The following is a 21,770-nucleotide window of genomic DNA, read 5'->3' on the forward strand; positions in this document are numbered from 1 at the left end:
AAATGGAGATAAGAGTAGTTAATTCCTAGGGTTATTATGAGGAGTAAATTAATTGATATTTATAAAGCACTTAGAACAAACACAAAAATGAGCACTACATAAATGCTTGCTTAATAAAATGAATGAATGAATGAAAAGGAAACTAGTTTGCAGGAAAATTCAGAGACTTGGCCAACATCACACCACCAGCTAATGCAGCATTACAATCCTGACCCTGTGCTCTCTTCCTCTTACTATGCTGGCCTCTCAATAATAGTAATTTAGAAAAAAACACTTTGGAAAAATACATTAAAGAAACAAAGATTCTAACAAATCTCTGATCAAGGATCACCAGTTTCAAAGCTTCAACTGCCTCCCAATTGCTTATAACAATCACGCACACCTGATGACAGCTTAAAGCCTTCTGTACTTCACGCACACCTTCTTCATTTCTCACCCCACCTGTCTGACTCCCTCACCAAACCAGAAACTGCTTTGAGGTAGAAGCCATGGGGGGCGACACAACGGCTGATGATGAAAACACGGTGCAGAGAGGTGGACAGAAGTCCGCACACTGCCCCTTCCCTGCTAAATGGTTCTGGGCAAGCAAGTAATCTCCCTAAAACCTCAGCTTCACCCTGCATAAAGCGAAATAATAAGGACTACCTCGTGATTTTTTAAAAAATTAGATCTATGTAGCTTAAAAGAAACCTAACAAAATGACCTGATGCCTGGACGTAGTGGCCACTCACTGGCAGCTCTCATCATGATCAGCGATGATGGACGTCCCAGGGGCGGTCCATGCAGACGGGGGCGGGGGGAGCCGCTTCCAGCTCCTGTCCTAAAGGCTGGATTTGCCAATTCTTGCAATGCAAACCATCATGATATCAATGAAATATTACACTTACGAAGACATATATAAAGTTATCACTCTCCAATCAATTTTCCCCCGACCAAAAAGAAACCCAAAGAATGCTACTAAAAGGATTGGCACCCTGAGGACGACCAATCAACAATTTGAAGCAAAGCATTGCTACTTGTGGCTAAGGCATTGCTACCCGTGGCTAAGGCATCGCTACCTGTGGCCAAGGCATTGCTACTTGTGGCTAAAGTAACAACATATTTTGCAAACAGGGCCAAGTCCAAACCAAACTCTACCCATTTATTTCTAAACTAAGGTGTTTCTCCAACAAACCCACATACAATAACCTATAAATTTCCACAGATTTTGGTCCCTATGCAATAAATCCCATACAATCTATAATGCAACTGTCTGGATTCAGCAAAAACACAGAATGCAATTACTTTTCTCTTTTGTCACCATTAGATGTCACCAAAGTTAATAAAAATTCCCCACAGAAGGTCTCATAAAATAAAGGAATAAATCATGTAGGAAATAAGTGTAAGTGCTGAAACAGAAACACTGTGGCAGCCGACACGTCACGCGATTCAGATCCTGCTCAACACAGCTTTGCAGGCGCGAGTTACTGCTCTCCCCCAGCCCAAATGAACACTTCCCTCCCAGATGAACAACACTGGAAGAAGTGACTACAAATACACCCAAATACACTAAGGAAATAAGATGTACAGTGAGATAAGGTCAAAATAAGTCAGCACATTAAGTAAATTAGGACAGGGGGATTTGGCCCAACTGGCTCCCGACCTATCTACTTGACATGCATGTTTGGGTAGAACAGCGATGTATCAATAGATTAGCTTAGTAAAGCACACGAGGCATCCTCGGGGCAGAAGCAGCACAGTACTGCTTGGCAGTTTCAGGGCTTGTCCAGGCAAATAAATAGCTGCAGACAAAGCCAGCCTCCGAGTCCCCTGTGTACCTCCAACCACAGCACACAGGGACGTCAGCCTCTCTCTCCTTACACCTGCCACAGAGGTACCAACTGGAGTTGGCTAGCCTCATCTTCACTAACACAGAGACTGGTCTACCAACTGGATTAATCTACCATTAATCCGGATTCAAAAAGTTCGGGCACAAAGCTCAAGTGACAATGACATGCAATCACACCGAGCTCAACACTCACATCTAACTCCTGCCTTCCTCCTCTGGGAAACCTTCCCACGTGACCGAGGGAATCAAGAGCTCCTGAGCCTTGTAGCACCCCACGTTGTAGCCCTTGTCCTGGCTCACATGCATGTGCGACTCTCTGCTCCGCTGAAGCCACTTGCTGGCAACTGCTCTATCTTATCTTTATGTCCCTGGTAACCAGCGGAGTGCCTCGAGTGAATAAATGCTGCCTGGCTGGCTCCCTGGCTGGACAGATGATCAGACACCCAAGAGGATGAGGGCTAAAGCAAATGCAAATTCACAGAGATAAAAGTACCACCCCAGACACATCTCTCTGGAGTTAGGGGAGGAAGGTCCCCGGCGGTCAAGCAGGCTGGTCTCTCCTGTCCCACTGCGTCTCTGCCCAAGCTACTTCTGGCTAGATTTGCCAGCTGTGAGCCCACAGGGAGCCCCTTACCCACGTGGAGATTCTTTTCTCATTTGTACAGTGGGGCAGGTGTCAGTATCTACCTTTATAAAGTGGCCATGAGAAATAAATGGGGAGAGAGAAATAGTGGCTTGCTGTAGACTATGATGCACTGCAAGATTAACAATTCCTTATAAATCCTGCATTACTCTAGCACTTTGAGGTATACGCACTACCTCAATCATTTCAATCACAGCTTCCACAGGAGCCATTTGTCCATGTCTGACAGAGAAAGAGGTTGAGTTTGGAGCATTTACATGACTTGTCAATAGCAGATCTGGGACACAGACCGGGGTCTTCTGACCCAGAGTCTGGGCCCACCTGAGCAGCGCTCACAGTATTTAAACATGCTAAATCAATTCCACAGCTAACAAACCTGCTTTGTGTTTCCTTCTACATGAAAGAGTCACAAATGTGGGTTACAATCATTGCCTTCTTCAACCCAGCCAAAGAGTGAGAATGACAGTGCACATGATTCCATCTCTCCCACTGACCCTCGGACTGGCACTCCCTAGTGAGCAGGCCCAGACAACGCCAGTTTCGCAAACTGCACTTCAAACCAGAAAGCAAGAAACCAAATGAGAAACTCACTCGAGGCTGTCCGTTTCACGCCAGCTGCTGAGTCCGCTTTTTTTGGCTGACCACTTGGAGTCTTCCCTTTCCCTGTGACCCCGTTAGATGCCACCGGGGGCTTTTTACCCTTCAACTGTTGAAATAAACATATAAGAAAATTAAAAACAGAACAAAACAAAAAACCTTATTTTTTGTTTTCTTTAATAATTTCTTTCAGTCTCTAACTCTTTAACTAGAACCTAGCACAGATGGAAAAAAAATGAAGGTAAAAGAAAACCAAGGTAGTCTCCAAACTTTGGGCTGCTGTGATTTGCCTGGAATGGCTAAGAAGGTTCTAGCATTGAGGTTCAAAAATAAATGAGGCTCTCTGGGATATCTTCAGTTGCAGTGCTGTAGAAGTCATGTGCTTCTCCTGGGAGATCATACATGCTCACCATGGAACTGGCGTAGGCAGATGACTATCCAAGAGCCTGCAGCAGAGATTACTAAAAGTTTGCTAAGGATAAATAGCTTTTATTTAGCGGGATGCTTTTAGGGGAGTAGCATGACCTTGCAGTTAGATTGCTGCTGCTTCAAGGGCTTTTATTCTGAGTGCCGTCCTGATGGGGCAGACAACTATCTCCCACTCAGTGAGGGGCTCTGAGGAAGGAAGAGAAGCATAATACAGACATAGTGTGAATAACTTGGAAACTAAATTTCCACTAACCATGGGTTTAAAAAAAAATAAAGAGTACCCCTACTTCCTTGATTGCTGGAAGCCAACAAATGCTGTATTTTGTTTAATTGCTATTAGGTGTGCCTTAGTTGTGTAATAAATTCAGCTTGATGCCAAAGTTAACTAACTCTAGCTCTTCAAGCCCATGCTTTTTCCATGACACTATATTTCTTTCTGTGGTGGGCCTTGGTTTTGGGGAGGCAGATGGATCTAGCTTCAAATTCTGGCTCCATCATTTGGAGATGCTGAGCAAGTCATTTAAACTTTCTGAGCCTCCACGTGGTCACTTAAAAATAAAAAGATATGGATACCTCCCCACAGGGCCCCTGAAAAGATTAAATGACATACCATACACATGTACAGCATATGGCACCTTGTGAGGGTTCAGTAAGTGCAAGGTCTCTCCATTAAATAATAGGTTCCCATTAAAATGACCAAATGAGGATAGGAAACTTAACGGTAGTATGATTCAACTTACAAAACTTGCTTCCTATGTAAACAAAAGCAAAACAAGGAACAACAACAATAACATAAAAACTCCACACATAACTATGTGTCAAATGATTCCCAATAATCGGGTACAGCCCAGATGCACAAAATGGCAAATTTCACTGCAGCTTTTTACCTAAGGTAACTCTAATACCAATAAAAAGACAGATGCATAATGTGTTCACTTAGTAAATGAACATGTATCCTACCAGATAGAGGCCAATGCCCCCACACCTGACTATACGTATGTCTGGGCCCCTCAGACACACAAAATCATGATCTCCAGGGATGTGATCTGAGCAACTGTTGTTAAAAATCAAAAGCAAACAAAAAATTCACATTTGATTTTTGATGAAGCCAATCTATTGGGAGGTGCTGCTCTAAGTCACTACGACCTGGAATTCTAGGATCTTACCTGGTTAATTATTTTATTAAGATTACCCAAAGAATGGAGAAAAAGAAAAGAAAAAGTTAAAACATGCCCTTTTGCTTCACGTTAGTATTCCTATATATGGTGCTTAGATCTTTAGGTAAAACACAAAAAATTCTTAGGTTAAATATGCATGATAAACTGGGCATGGGGGTACATATGTGTCTGTAGTCCCAGCTACTTAGCAGGCTGAAGCAGGAGGACCACTTGAGCCCAGGAGACGGAGTCCAGCCTGGGTAACACAGCAAGGCCCCATCTCTTTTAAAAAAAAAAAAAAAAAAAAAAAAAAACCATGATAATACAAAATTAGTATTTACTCTGAAATGTTACTATTTGCCATAAACACACGGTGTGGGATGGATAACAGCTCAACATCAAGGTTTATTATCATTCAATGCTCATCAGAAATCCTTATTATCATCTACTAAGTTTTAGGAAGTATACCTTTATACTCATCATGGAAAAACACTTTAGCACTCTGAATAATCCTATTTCATGTTTAAAGATCAAAAGGCAACTACTTCATGGAGTCAACCCTTCCTCATTATGTGTAATGGAAACACATAAAAGAAACTTGCAGTTCAAGAATCTTCTGAAAAGTTTTACTGCCCTGGTTCTTTAAAAATCTTTGCCTTTAGATGACATAATTCACAAAATTTACTGGGGAACATTCCACGAATAGAAAGAGAGCCAGACGTAGGCAAAGAAACAGTGCTTAGATAAACTATGAACTAGTTAGGAATATTTTGTCAGTTCCTTGCTGGTCAAATTGCAAATTATATTCTAGTTGAGGAAAAAAAAATTATGCTTTGGTCTTGTTGAGTCCTATTTAGCACATTTTGCAAAACTCTGTCGGAGGAGCATGACTCAAAGATGATTCTAGGCCATGTTAGAAGGAGATGCTGTACCTGGGAGCTGGGCCCGAGAGACGCCCTCCCCACAGAAGAGGTATTAGTAACAGACGGAGCAGAGGCGGGGTGTTTGTAATGGTTAGAGCACAGCTTGTCAGCAGACAGCCTAGAAGCCTTCCTGTCAGCAGGAGAGTAGCGGGCAAAGATTTTCGGAGACGGCAAGTTATCGTACAGGCCTGCATTATCATAAAGCACCTCTTCTCCCAAGCCTCTGCTACAGGACGCAGGAAAGCCATCTTCCGGTTCCCACTGCAACACACATAGCTTTGTCGTTAGTGACTCGGACACAGAAACGGCAGATTTTAGCATAATGAGACATTGCCTAGCACAGCATTTAGTGTAGCATCAGCACCCCCAAAAGCCCTATGTACACAGACCCCCAGTTATTGTCAATAAAACACATGCACCCCCCACACACATATGTACACAAGCACATGGACTAACTGACTCAAAAGAATTTTACTTTTGGGGTCTTAAGGAAAGGTTTCTTTTTTTCCTTAAATCGTTCCCCGGACCATTTGATTATAAAGTTTTCGTTTTGTTATGTTTTTTAAAGCACACACACACAAAAAAATACTGATTTGACATTTCCTTCTTTAGAGAACCAGAGTTTGGAAGTCCCCCAGCCCAGGACGAGGAAGTGAGATGAGGCAGGGCACGCTCTGGCTCTGCGGGGAGACACGAGAGACCCGGCGACGCATTCCACCTCACCCCATGGCACCTCCTGCGCTCTAGGCATGGCTTGAGGCGCCTTACCAGCATCGACTCATTACTCTCACAGGCCTCTTATGAGGGGCAGGAAACTGAGGCAGAGACAGGTCACGCGGCTGGTAAGCGGCAGAGCTGGACTGAGGGGCTGTGCTCATCACCACTCGCGATGCTGTCTCCAAGCCTGGGCTCTCCTGGAGACAATGACCCTTCCAGACCTCCCCAGTCGACCACACAGGAGCCAGTGCTAGGTCCCAGGGTAACTGTCCTCACGCGCCCCTCTGCCCCATGCTTTGTACGCATGGAGAAAGTGCCACCACCAAACACAGTCTGTTGAAGTAAGACATCAAGTCATCACAGAAAACAGGATGCTTCCCAATCTAATTGATATAATGGCATTATTTTAGAGGAAAACCTTTAATAAAAAACTAAAATAGCTACATGCCATTTCATGGGACAGAGGAATTTTAAAACATGGGCATTAAAGTATAAATTCAAACCAACACTGATAAATACAGCCAGATCCCTTCAAGTTTTAAAGGTCTTTATAAATTGCCTTGCAACACAAAAAAGGCAATATTAATTCTTATATCATTTTACCCTGTTTTTATAGTCTTCTGGCAGAGTTTCTTTCTGCCAGACTATAATTACAGCCTTTTGTTTTAAAAATAGAAAAGATTTTAAATTCCACAGTAGGAGTGTTTTTATTCCTTTGCAATCACTTCACTGTGTCTATTTTAGTGATGCTGGGGACCAAGCCACACTCTAAAAATAATGGTACACACAGATAAACTTGGATGTGAGACGTTCATAATGACAACCTAGCACATATTTGTCCAGAGTGATTAAAATGGTCTAGACTAGACTATCATTTTCTTAAAATACCAAGGATTAAGTCACATGGAAGACTTAGAAAACACCAACAGAGACCTCATAGAAGTTTCTAGATTAAAAGTGTGGGTATGAATACTTTCATCTTGGATTAAGCATCAAGGGAGCAATGAATGGGTAAAAATTACTTAAGTCGAAATGCTGCTAAAATGACAGATGTTGGGTCATAAAGTATGAACTTTATAAAACCTAGAAATGAGTCCCTCCAAAAAAGAAATTACCTGGTAACAGAGCCCAGCATGTAGAAAAATACTTTAGGGAAGGGCCTGCACAGAGAAAGCCCTTAATAAGCAAAAAAGCCACAAATACGCACACAGGGCATTATGTCTTAAAAGCCCCTATTGCCAGCCCAGCAATGCACACACAGAAACAATTCCCAGACGCAGAGCCCTTTGAGAATGGCAGAGTTTTATTTCTGAAGCGGATTAAGCTGTGAATGGCCTAAAGCAAATTCATTCCTGGGGGTGGCTGGAGCCAGTGTAATAAAGTCTGAGCTAAATGAGCAGGGCAGGACTAGGTGACTTGTGCAGTTCCGTGGGTTCTCTACACTGTGTGGCTCATCCCCGCGTGTTCACAATTAGGGATGCGTGCAGGGAAACACCACTAAGTAGAAGGTATGAGAAAGAGTCTTTGGGTAGGAAGGGACAGGGATAGGTTTATGTGCTATCTTTCCAAAAAAGGTGAAGGCCAAGATCAATGGTTCAGAGGACCAGATAATTTTCAAGAAGATGAGTTTGGTAACTGGAGCCTAAAACCACAGACAAGACCATTCCGTTGAGAGACACTGGTCCTGACACAGAGCACATGGAGGCCAGAAGACCTTGGCCCCACCCTGAAAGGGGTGGTGACCAGAATCACAGGCAGAGACTCCATGGAGTGCCCTGCTCCGTAGGTGCCACCCCTAAGCGGGCAGAGCCTGCACGAGCCTCTCCGCAGGGGTGGAGGGCTGTGGCTATGGTGAGCACAGTGGCTCCTCAAATGCTGGGGACCTGGGGCGGGGGACAAGGAGACTGACTGGACCTAAAACCCAACGGGGGGGGTTGACTGGACAGACTCTGCATCTAGGGTGGGGTTTAAAAGCTGCTTCGTCCAGCTACACCCTGACGCATGTCCCAACATGGGATCAACGACCGGCCCTGCCCTGCCCAGAACCCCGGGCAGCTCTCCTCTTATCTCCTGTCTCACTCCCACTAGACTGGGGGACCCTGGAGGGACAAAGACAACATATTATCCGTGTTGTTTCCAATTCCTAGCATGGCGCCTGGCCCCTAGGAGACACCAGCAAATAAGGCAAGGGAGGGTAAGGTAAGGAGAGAGGAAGCCAGTGAGGAGGAGGAGGTCCTTTTTCAGAACCAAGTGGGGGGCATGGACAGGCGGGCACCCCCATAAGAATCCAGGGCAGGTCCAAAGGGGCGGGAGGGAGCATGTGCCAGGAGGAGGCCCAGGGGACAGTACCCCAGCCCCTGACGCACTGCATCCCTCCTAGCTCTGGATGTGCGGCTGGCCACCTCCAGCCCGGACCCAAAACCTCCCTTCCAGTTTGTTTATACCCCTGATCTCTGGGGTCCTTGAGCCCTCACTTCCCTCCTGGCTTCCGCCATGGGCAGGTGTGGTTTTGTGATGCTGGGAGCTGAGGACATACATCAAAATACTGGAGCAAAGAAAAACAGTCTAAAATATCTTCAAAAGCTGGAAAAATAACAATCAACACACTCTGTGCCTACCTTTGAAAAATATCTTAACATAGGTGCCAATTTTACACCCACCCAATACTGGGAGACAAAGGCCACGCCTCTCTCACCTGTCTGCTAACCTGTGCAGGCCTCATCTCTGAAGGCCCAGAGCTGGGCACAGCTCGGGTGCACAGAGGCCGCTCAGTAGGTGGTTGTTAGATGAATAATGTGGACACATCGCAGAATAAACATTTATTGATGAGGTCTGCTAATTATACATGAGACACAAAATACCGACAACAAATTAAAAACTCCTAAGGCCAGACAGACCCTGGAGACTAGCTTAATACAAACAGCTGCCACTAACCATCTCCAATATTTACGTATAAAATATAAAGTGCCAAGCTGGCAGTCAGGAGCCTCAGCTACTCCAAACTGACCACGAAGGAAGTTGTCTTGGGCTTGAAACACAGTCATTACTCTACAGCAACTATTCCTTCCTAATGGTGACTTCTCAGAACGTTTATCATTTCAGGAAATTAACTATACATCATTAACTTACACTGTTATATTTTGATTTATCCAAGTTATCCAAGTATTAGTTACTCTAATATGCCATCCTTTAGTCAATATTTTAAAGTGTGCTGAAATGTTTAATTAATGGCACTGACATTAAATGACAAACTGTCTACTGGTGTCAAATTACGCATTTGTTCAAATGCAGATTAAGATGAACAGCATCTTCAAGCCAGCAATGGTCTGAAGATGAATAGCATGTCAGAAACCAGGAGGTGAGAGAGGAGATGGAGTTCTCCTCTTGCTTCAAAGCATTAAAAAAAAAAAAAGAGCTTTATCTCATTCAGACCAAAACCAGGGTACTAAAGTATAGAATTTTTCAGATAGTCTTGCCTTCTACCAAAACCAACCATTTACTCTAGAAAAACGGCACACTCACCGAGCCATTGATGCATGGGACATCGTCATAATGCAGTGCCGTCCCGCTGGGGTGGGCGTAGCCGTTGGCGGTGGCCCCTAGATATGGGTTGGTAGATATAACTCGCCTGTTCATGAAGCTGAAAGAAAGGACATACATTAAAATCCATACCCTGACTATTTTTTCCTCCAGTCAATCAACAAGTCTTAAATTAGTTCTGACTTTACGCCCAAGGCTGTGTCAGAGGCTATGGGAGCAGAGAAGTGTTAGCACCTGGACAGAAATGGGAAGTCATGCTGGAGAGACTGAACAGACCCTCACTATAAAACGAGGGCAGCAGGCACCCTGCAGCACTGCAATAGGCACAGGTGATGGTGTTTGCTAGGTGCATAAAGCAATGCCTGCAAATAACAAGTACTCAACATAAACCAATGATTTGGGTTATCATCAGTCTCTACCAGTGGCCAGCTCTGCTCACAGCCTGTTTTTGTAATAAAGTTTTATTGGAACACATGCTTCTTTTATGAATTTGCTAACTCTCAAGAGGACCACATGGCTTGCAAAGCTGAAATATTTACTATTTGTCTTTTTTTGGAAGAAGTTCATGGATCTCTGTCCTACAAGCTCTTCAGAACCTATTCATTCAACAAGTAGCTATGGAGTTCTTAGGTTCACTTAGCATCATGGACACCTCAGTACCACTCACCTTGGCCTCTTCCCTGAACTCCCCTCGACTCTGGACAGAGCTGCTGACATCAGCCAGAGAAATCCTTTAGAAGGTGTGATATTGTGATATAATAAGAAATGCCTATTTTGGTCTTTGTCCTGAGTTCCTGGCCAGAGCTCCTAACACCCTTGGAATCTCCTAAATGACAAGGGCTTAAACGTTAAAAAGATCATCTTTTACTGATTCATAACGAACCCCATTCAACCACACAGAAGGTTATACAAATCAGGTGATTTCTGGAAAACCCAGAGTTGCCAGAGCAACCAACCATGTGATTACAGGGTTGGAACTTTCAGTTCCATAAAAACCTCTGCCGGGCAGGGGATGCCATGCCGCCCTCTCTCCCTTAAACATGCTGACTCTTTTTAACTTATAAAGTAACTCTTCTTCCTTTGCTTACAAAAATTAATGTAATTATTCTATACTTAAAATACATAAAAATATCATATACGTAGGAAAAGAAACAGCATAGGAAGAGAAAATACACATGAAGGAAAGGCACAGCAAAACAAAACACTGCGAAGTTCTGCAATGACAAATTTTGATTTTTTAAAAAATCAAATATTTAAGGTTTTCTAACTTAAACGTCTCGTTTGAGGGTTTTTTGCATAACCACGTACACTTTCTGCCAGGGAGAGGCAGTAAACAGTTGAACAAACAGAGCCCACCCTCACAGACCACTCCTTCCCGTGTGCCCACTGGCCTGAGCGTGCACCTGCCACTCAGCACCCCATGTTTGTCCACGTGTCTTTCTCCTCGCAGCAGGGACAGTCTCACACTTGGTCTGCAGTGTCAGTTTCTAGCCCTGTGCCCAGCACTCGCCCTGACGCACAGATGGCAGGACACAGCGGAAAAGACGGGGTCGGGACAGAGGCCCTAAAGGGTGCGCTCCTGCTTCTTCTCCGGGAAGAGACACCTCAGGAAGCTTCTTGCAGTTTCACTTGGCAGGACTCAGGGAACGAAGAACTGGACATCACAGATGCTCAGAATATCCTAGAGGGAAGAGGCCTTAGCCAGCAGCTAGTCAGCCCTCACCTTGCAGACAGGGACCTGGGCCCCGGGAGCAAAACCCTTCTCCCAGGCCCAGGGAGGGGTGGGGCCGAGACTAAAAGTTGGGCCTCCCACCCTCAGCTTGGTGCTCTTTCCACAACCTGACTTTCAGCCGGATATGGAAGTGGAAATGAGGCAAGAGGCCATGTGCCACTCATTAAACCAGAAACATAAGAAAATCATAGGAAATATGTCTTAGAATAATCTCCCGGGAATTCAGATGAGAGGATGACTGGGAGGAGAGCGTCCTGCAGGGGTCTGTCCCTGCCCTCGGCCACAGGGGCCACCACCGTTATCATCACCATCCTCTCTGCAGCTTTCTGATGGTCGGTCACCACCTGAGCGTGACTCGAAAAGAGTTTCAGGAGAAAACCGTGCGATATTTTTCCTGTATGCTATAATCTATATATCTCATTTAAAAACAGGCTCTCAGGAAAATATGTTTCAATTGTTTACCATTACTAAAGTTCCTAAGTAAACCACTTTTCCTGGAGAGTCTACGTTACTATTTTTTCTTTTACTTTCCTCTTTCCAAAATATTATTGCCCTTTCTACCTCAGACATATACAACGCACAGTACTTCTCCTAATAACCTTGAAAAGAGGCATTAACTGGCTGCCAATTTACATAAAAGCAAAAAATTTAATCTTAGAATATTTATCACACTGGCAAGCTACCATATTTTGAACATTGTTTCCTTGTCAAATGTCATCTCTGAAGTTTTAAAGGAATGTTTGGCTAGAAAACTTAAAAATGAAAAATAAACTTTATTGCTAACTGACATCTATAAAGATTTTAATGAGGCAGAAAAGACTCTTGTAGCCATAAGTTCATCACATGGATATTTTTTAATGAATAATTTTTCAATACTATTATCTGCATTCCTTTCTCAAAAATGTGACACCCTCACATTTGGTTTAGATTAATATTACGCTCATTTATAAAGTAAAGGCAAAGTTGTGTTCTAGGGGAAATATTTTAATTCAGGGTTTGTCTTAAATGTGGTTATCAGTTTGCTGATTACAGTTGAAATTACATGTGGAATTAGGATAAGCTTTTTTGTAAATCTAATAACTCCAAACAAACATAAGCACTTTTATGTCAATCTAGTTGTACCGATTTTGCAAAACTAGATTAACAGATATTATATTTCTTAAAAAGCTACTTTAAATGTGCTTTGTTTACTGCATAGCACTTAATACATAGGAGAATTATTGTAATTTACCCACATTTTGCTGATTAGAAAGAATGTTATTAAACAATAATGGGCCTAAACAGAACAATAAGTACCTGGCGACATCTATCCTGATTTTCATACAAAAGAAGAGTGGTGAGAATAGTTAACTTGTACTATAGAAAACCTCTAGCATTACTGGGCATTTTCTGGAAAATGTGTACAAGACTAATTCATTTTGTCAAGGCTATTGACCTTAGTTGGGTGTAATATGGTGGCCTGATTCCTAATATGGGCCAGAGTTATCTTTACCTTGAGAAAAACTATTTTTTAGCCCCAGAATGTCCTAGCCAAGCATTAAATAGATGTTCATTTACCATTCAAGATACAAACAAAGACTACTCCAATTCCACAAAAACACCACTTGAGAGTAAAAACTAGATGGTGGTGTTCGTATTAGACAGGCAAATTACAGTGTAATATTTCAATTTATCCTCTTCATATTTGAAAGGTTGCATAGTCTTAGCCAGTGCTGGCAGGTCTGCTGGTATGGACAAACACACCAACCACTCCTGCTGTATGTTTTGTTTCAATACCCCTCATCCTCAGCCCCAAATCCAGACTAAGGATGACAGGAATATGAGCAGGACTCAAGGGATCAAAGATATTGGAGCCAGAAGAAGTTTCAGACATCGTCTCTCCTAACATATTTTCTACACAAAGCAGCAGAGGCACTAACAGGTTACAAATGACTTGTCTAACGTTTCCAATTAGTAGATACCATAGCAGGACCCAAACCCAGATTTGCTATCTACTATCTTCTGTATTTGAAATTCAACGTGAGACATTTATTCATTTTTATTCACTTAAAAATAATAGTAATGAACCCGTATTTCAACATAAATATTTTTATGAAAACTATATTTTCCACAATAAAAAAACACTATTAGCAGTAAGAAAAGTGGCACTGTTTTACATGTTTGCACATGTAAAACACACCACATGTAAAACACACATCCAGCTGCACGCTCAATTAGTGTGCAGCTGGATAGAAGGCGAATGGACAGTACGCCTGCTTCTGCTCCTCTGATTGCAGCACATGAAGAAAATCCAGCCTCACACAGGTAGGTAGCTGGAAAAGTGAGGCTTACTTTAATAGCTTTTTCAGATAGCTGTAGATATTCTTTGATCCTACACCAAAAGTCAGCAAATGATAGTTTCTTAATGATTAGTTGCAACGTGGAATGTGAAATCACATCAATAAACTTACATTAAAATCCTTCAGTTTATCTTGCACTTGGAATGGATCTTTCACCCATGCAGATCTACCTTATGTAGATCTTTCTAATGTTGACACGTTTCATTACACAGTATTAAAAAAATCACTATTGATATTACCACAGATCTCAGCAGAAGAGTCTGTAGGTGTTGGGAAGCTGGCAAGCTCACAGTGGCGGATATAAATTTTCCCAAATTCTAATTTCTGAGTGAAAGTTCAAATATATCACAGGCAACATATACCACCAATTGTTTGCCTAGAGATGAGGGGTGTAGTTAGTTCATTTTCAAGAAAATGTCTACAAATATGTAAGTGCGAATAACTATAGTTTGTCTGTCGGTTGTTTCCTCAAGTAAAAATTAAAAAAACTATTTAAAAAGGAAGGTAGTTCTATTAGTAACTCAATTGTATGCGAGCCCTCAAGACACTCATTATCATTCTGCAAGCATGCATACTTTCTGTGGCCACACAGAATGTTAAAAAGATACATACTTAAGAGGTTTAATAAAAATATTTACTAGTTGGCCTTTTACAGAAAAAGTAGTAATTCTTCCTGCTTCATCAAGGACCTCTTAAGTGAGACCAGCATTTTCTTTTAATGTTGCAAATGTGTAGCCGTGGTGAACATAATTACTATTAACAATACTATGTGGTGGGACTACTGTGTGTGTTGATGCCAGTGATTATCACTAACACAAATGTCAAAACAGTGAAAAAGGAAAATGTCTTAGTATTATTATGAAAGTTGTTTTGACTTTGCAGACTGCCTGAAAGAGTCTTGAATACCCCCAAGGGTCTGTGGACCACACTGAGAACTGCTGCTATAAATATCTTTGCCACCATATGTTAAAGAAATATACATGGTTCAAAGGGATGTTTTTATACATAAGAGCATTTTTAAAAAATGACAATTTAAATTTACAAAGTACTTGACTGGGGACTTTGAAAACTCAGTCCTCATTACAGTAACATGTAGAATCGTTTCTGCTTCATAGAACTGCTCCTGTAACACAGGGGTAGGCAAAATACGAGCCAAATCTGGCCCACTGCCTGTTCGTGCAAATGAAGTTGCACTGGTGCACAGCCACACCCATTAGTGTGCGCACTGTCTCTGGCTGCAGTGGCAGAGCCAAGTGGTTATGACAGGGAACGTCTGGCCCTGGTCCTTTATACAAGTGTGCCACCCGCGTTCTAATAGAAAACCCAGAGGGCTGACACGACAAAAATATTTCAGCAAAATTTGGACTAATATAATGCAAAAGAGTTGTTAGCTTTTTTCTAAAACTATACACTTACACAAAAACTAAGTTAAAAAATTAAGGAAAAGATATTCAACTTTGGTGCCATTCACACAGCTGTGGATCTTACCAGAAGGTCTGCTTGGCTGTCTGGATGACATTTGCAGACATCTCCACGTCTATGTAGTCATAGTGCAGAGCTCCCGGGTCTGTGGATGACCCTGTCTCGGCCAGTAAAATCCCAATCCACCTGCCCATGTCTTCAGAAGAAGATGCCTGTTGAAGTGGGGGGAAAAGAAGTAGATTTTATTTAACTAAAGATAAAGTGTTTTATCTTTTAACTAAAGATAAAAATTTTCATAAATGTGTCAATAAAGAGACCGTATAATAGGAAAAGCAATGAAACATAAAGCACATAAGAATAAATGAGAAAGAAGATGCAGTCATTGCCTGAATAATGGGGTTAACATTGCATTTGTACTAGGCCTTAATGCAGGAAGTTGCACATGATTATACCAAAGATAATGAAAATCTGAGGTCCTAAAACGCCTTCTAATTATTTTGGCGGAAGGCACTAGGGAGCAAGACATGAAAAATCAATGGGATTAATTACATCCCAGCAACAGAAAGTTGTTTAGAAAGCCTCATTAATTTGGCAACAAAATCTGGCTATAAAAAGGAGTGCACTCCAACTATTGCTGGCCTGCCTTGGAAACACAGTCAACATCTAGGCCTTTATTGGTCTCAACTTTGTTAATCTAAACTTTTTAAACCAGTAACCCCTAAATGGGCCTGAAATGGTAATTTTGTTTCTCTTGATTAGGTGGCATAAAAAATTAAGTTACTTGTATATCAATTGCATTTCTATAACTGTAACAACGTTTTGTGCACATCATTCCTTAAAATGTCTGAAATTTCCTCCAATTTGATCTGCTTAATTTTCAAGTCTGGATTATAGCTTTAAGATTATGTTCATTGAGGCCGGGCATGGTGGCTCACTCCTGTGACCTTAGCACTCTGAGAGGCTGAGGCGGGAGGATCCCTTGCCATCAGGAGTTCAAGACCAGCCTGAGCAAGAGCAAGAGCAAGACCCCATCACTACTAAAAATAGAAAAAAAAAAAAAAATTAGCCAGGCAACTAAAAATAGAAAAAATTAGCAGGGTGTTGTGGCATGCACCTGTAGTCCCAGCTACTCAGGAGGCTGAGGTAGGAGGATCGCTTGAGCCCAGGAGTTTGAGGTTGCTGTGAGCTAGGCTGATATCATGGCACTCTAGCCCGGTGACAGAGTGAGACTCTGTCTCAAAAATAAATAAATAAACATTTAGGTAATATTGAATAATCTCCTAATTTATTGGAATTGAATTTAAAACAATAAAAATTTTTAAAAAAGATTATGTTCATTGAATTTTTAAGCCATCCTTATTAAGTGATTTAGAAAATCAGTTATATTTTTAATGGTATTTGAAATATCTAAATAAATTTGATTAATCAAATATGTAAATAATGGTTAAAGTTTAGGGGACATTAAGCTTTCAAATTCATGAGTTAACTGAATGTAGAAGAAAAAATAAATTTCATTTTTTATAAAAGTTTCTAATTTTTTAAAGATAGATCTGTAAACTGAGTTTACAGGCACAAAGAAAATTAGGTTTTAGAACTATAACCTTGACAGGTTGAACACTGATCAGAATATAAGTAAATATTCCACGCTACACATAAAAGCCTCTCTAGAGGAAGAGCCATTAACAAATAAGAAGCTATTTTTTGTATGTTGATAAAATTGGCTAGTGATAATTTCCACATGCAAATCATTCCTAACCAGTACCAAATGAGGCCATTAGGACAAAATGAAGGGATTCCAGTTATGTGCCTTGCCCAGAGTAAGGATGTAACCAGTGTTTGCCCAAATAAGGTAAACCGATTTGAATACCTGGATTAAAAAAAAATAAGTATGTGCTCTTCATAGGTCTTCTGTCCTTCCCAAAACAAAATCTATATCAAGAGTGAATCCATGATTAATTCTATACCGATGTAACTATAACAATTTCATCAAAGCATTTTAAAAAGTATTTCAATACAATTAATATCTAAGATGCGATGATATTACTATACTAGAGTTTACTAATTGTTTTCTTCATAGTTCATTGTATGAGAAATTTCCTCATAGTGTTTTTAAAAATGATCCTGTGGTATTGGACTGGAAATGGAGGTGTTAGTTATGACCACATGGTTTTTAATATATAAAGAGTAGATATAGATGTGTCTGCATATCTGTATGTACAAATGTATATGCATGTGTGTATTTACACTTAAAGTATGTATCGTATGTATAACATATAAACATGCATGATACGTGCATGTGTATCATAGGTACACACACACATCTGTTTCTTGGGTTTGTGTGCTGAAGACCCAGAAGCGATGATCCCCGTGGAAGTGAACACACCAAGCCCCCAGAGCGCAGGGTCTAAATACCATACTCCCCACTAGGAGGAGCCAGTGTGCTCTGGAGAAACGGCCGGTGCCGGCTCCAGGTCTGGGGCAGGGAAAGGCACCAGATGAGCCTGGAGCTTGCTGTGCCACAACGTGGGGAAAGTAGTCAAAGTATCATGGGGACCACGATCTCTTTATTACAGGGACACAACAAAGGACACAAGAGCCAGGTCAAAGGGCCTCCTACTGGCCAAATCTGTGATAATTTGATCAAAATAAGTCATGATAATAAAGGATTATAATCACTGATTAATACAATAATCTATGAATCTCCACTGATACACATACACATATGTAAATGAATTAATTAATTAATTAAATGGGAGGGGAAGAAAACTGTCTTCACAGTAGATGCCAGTAATAAATGCAGAAGGAATAACAGAATTAGAAAGTCACCGTTTAGCAACTGTCATTACAATGATTGTTTCAGGCAAGAGTCATTAATAGAAGCCAAAATTAGTGGGCAAAATTGTGAGTAATAACAGGACAGTTACATAGTCTCAAAGTATCTCCCCACATGATACTTACCAAAGATAAAGGGAAAATGCAGTAAATTTACAGTGGGGAATTCTCACCCAAGGGATCCAAATTAACGTCACTAACGTCACTAATGAGACAAACTGACACTGTGCGCCTCCTAATATGACCCGCTGTAAAACATGCCACCACTTCCAAGGGCTCCCGCTAAGGAGGCCCACCCGATCCCAACATGGGGAGAGAGCAGACGTGCCCAGACCCGGGAACCCTCTGCAAACGCACTGGTCTGCACCAGCCCTAAGCATCAACGCCATGAAACCAGACAGAGGAGGCGAAAGAGACTTGGCAGCGGAATGGAGTTCGAGACCAGCCTGAGCAAGAGCAAGACCTCGTCTCTACTAAAAAATAGAAAGAAATTATCTGGACAACTAAAAATACATAGAAAAAATTAGCCAGGCACGGTGGCACATGCCTGTACTCGGGAGGCTGAGGCAGGAGGATTGCTTGAGCCCAGGAGTTTGAGGTTGCTGTGAGCTGGCCTGACGCCACGGCACTCTAGCCCGGGCAACAGAGCAAGATTCTGTCTCAAAAAAAAAACAACAAACATAATTTGGACTTTTCCTTCTGCTTATAAAGGGCACTGTTGGAATAACCGGGGAAATCTGATGAAGATTTAGAGTCAGATAATAGTACTATATGAATGTTAATTTTCTCCTTTTGATAATTATCCTGTGGTTCTAATGAGGGGATGTCCTTGTTTGTAGCAAATACACACCAAATTATTTGGGGATAAAAGGACAATATATCTGCAAAAGTTTCTGAAAAATTTTATATATACATACATGCATGCAGAGAGACAGAGTGCGTATGCACACGAGAGATACCAAAATAGAAAAATATTAACATGTGGTGAATATAGGTGAAAGGTATACAGGCATTCTTTGTGCTATTCTTGCAACTTTTCTATAATTCTGAAATTATCTCAAAACCAAAGTTAAAATGATCTTGAAAAAAGTGCAGATCACATTACAACTTTGTTGGCTGGTTCACTGCATTTCACTACTGATCAGGACAGAACTTTTTGCTTATATTGGAATGTTGTGGATTTTTTCTGTGTGTCATTTTTAAGTGAGGTCACACTTTTGCAGCTGTAAAAACAGCTTTCCTACATGGAGTGACACTGGATAAACTTCCAGTTCTTGCCGTCATTCGGGAGAATTGAACCTCCTCACTCTTCAGCATTCTCGAGAAATAAGCGTCCTCCTCAGTGGTCTCAGTGTTAGGGAAGATGCCAAAAACTACCATGTCCCAGAGAGGCACACACCTGCTGTGCCCCTGGCAAAGGCAGGACAGGTGACTCCCTCACCTCTGCCCACCACCTCTGTCCTGGGCTTCTCGGCCCGAGCACCCATCCCAACCTCTTCCTCTTCCTTCCCAGGTCTAGTGCGTGCCAGCGCGGGCCTCCCTTCCCTGCAGCTCTCAGATCTGTTGCCGAAGCTCTCACAGGAGATCCGTGTCGTCACATCATTTCAGTTTCCAGCTTTCTCCCACTGCCATCCACCCTACGGTTCGCAGCCCACACACGTTTACCAGGTACACTGAGTCTAGCCTGATGCTTGTGCTTTACAGATGGGCGAAGAAGCCAAGAGGAAACCAACGATCCAGCTGTGATCAAAGTCACAGCAGGGCTAAGACGGGACCCTCTCTGCCAGACCACGCTCGGTCCCTCTGCCCTCCCCTTACCCCACACTACTAGGCTCTTGGGCCCTGTGGGAAGAACTTATTGTTCATCTACGTTTTGTCCTCACCAAAAAAAAAAAAGTGGTTTCTGTGAAAACAGTCCCTGAAACAAACTCCTATGTGTGAATTCAAGATCTGCGAGACGGACTGCCTCCCTGCACAGCCTCGACGCTGGTGGCAGCCCCAGGCTCATTCTCCTCCACTGACGGGGGTCATGGTACAGTCATGCAGGATTTGGCTCTACATCCAATTAATTTAGGTCACACATCAGCCCATTCCACCACATCTAATCTCTCCTCATTTCTATTGACTATACAACATAAACACACTCATGTGTATCTGAAATTCTGCAACCTGACATTTGTACATACATGGATATATGGGTATGTATGTATATCTTTGCATCTTAATCATAATAATGCCAAGTAGAGGATAAAGACAAAGCAAAAAAAGGCCTGAATTAATATTGGGTAGAAAATAAGTTAATATAAGATGAAAAATAGAATTAAAAAACTTTCAAAAATGAAAGTTTTGAGTACGTAGCTATTAGTTTTCATTGTCATTTTCTGCTTTAGTGAATAATAAATTCTACAGAAGCAGCCAAAAAAATAACAAAATGCATATAAAGCCACAAGTTCTTAAAAACCAAAGGTGCTCTTTGGTCTCCGAGGAACCTGGCTCGCTGGCCACTGTCAATGAGGAAATCAGCTTGTCCACAAATGCCTGTCCCGACGGTAAAGAAGTCAAGAACATTCCAAAGGAAACATTCACCACCATTTCAAAGGCAGCCAACAGTTAGTGGGAAAGAGTTTTATTGGAAATTTTAAAACAAGTTATTTTATGGGTTATTTTAAAAGAGCAATCTACTACATGGGATTGTGTATTTCATTTCCGTGCAAACACATATGAAGAGGAAGTGACACAAGGAGACAGACAAATCTGACATGCACAGTTCGGTAAAAACTGGCACCGTGCTGCTTACTGCATCAGTGTGTCTCAGAAAGAGGAACCGACGGAAGAAGAAAAGCAGAAACCAACAGACTTGGGCAGTGAGAGAAAAGGGAATGAATCCAAACAAAGGTCCCATCAGGAATTTGTAAGGAATTTTGATAAAGGAGTCAGAATTTGGCTTTGGGAAGGAAAATCACTGTGTGCACCTCTGTGCAGTATGGCCAGTGGACAACACCATACCTCCAACACTGCAACCTCCTGGCCGTTGCGAAGCAGCCGGAACGTCAGGGGGTGTCTGGAGTCCAAGCCTGGGATCACCTCACAGCCACGGAGAGGGATGGAAACAATGTGGGTCTTCAGGTCCGTCCTGTCCTTGTGGAGAACGAGCTTGTTATCCTTCACTCTGCACCAGCGCTCCCGCCAGCGGTTGTTGGAGAGCACGTACAGATAGCCTGCAGGGGACAAATGTCACACCTTCAACCTCCTAAGACAGACAAGGCACGGTGACAAGCTCTCACTGAAGAAGCCCAGGCAAGGGAGCATGTATAAAACAAATCCCACACACAGCAAAGTTTTAAATGCAAATTCACGTAAACAACAAGAGCCACTACTGCAATATAATTTCCAAACAAGTTTTGGAGGCTTTTCATAACAGAACATAGACCATACTCAGAATCTCCTAATTTAACATGTGCTAAGAACAAATGCCTAATGTTGATGTGGGGATCTGGAATTCACACACAGAATGTGAAGTCACTAAGCCATCAAGTCTTGGATGGCCAGGTGGAAAGGGGCGCATGACAGCTGCCTTCGAACAGCTGGAGAAGGATTTAGGTTTATTTTGA

The 21,770-nt window shown here is 42.1% G+C and overlaps 1 protein-coding gene across 1 annotated transcript in view; it reads right to left on the minus strand.

The window, feature by feature from the left end:
* AFAP1 (actin filament associated protein 1) overlaps positions 1-21,770 on the minus strand; it is a 173,978-nt gene that overhangs the window by 15,128 nt on the left and 137,080 nt on the right. Inside the window, exons 10-14 of the mRNA XM_045528283.1 lie at positions 21,166-21,377; positions 15,394-15,539; positions 9,817-9,934; positions 5,587-5,838; positions 3,063-3,177 (exon numbers count right to left, since the gene is read on the minus strand). Of these exons, the coding sequence (XP_045384239.1) occupies positions 3,063-3,177; positions 5,587-5,838; positions 9,817-9,934; positions 15,394-15,539; positions 21,166-21,377 (843 nt within the window). The remainder of the gene's footprint in view (positions 1-3,062; positions 3,178-5,586; positions 5,839-9,816; positions 9,935-15,393; positions 15,540-21,165; positions 21,378-21,770) is intronic.

The sequence above is a fragment of the Lemur catta genome, chromosome 17 (genome assembly GCF_020740605.2).
Source record: "Lemur catta isolate mLemCat1 chromosome 17, mLemCat1.pri, whole genome shotgun sequence".
NCBI classification, from domain to species: Eukaryota; Metazoa; Chordata; class Mammalia; order Primates; family Lemuridae; genus Lemur; species Lemur catta.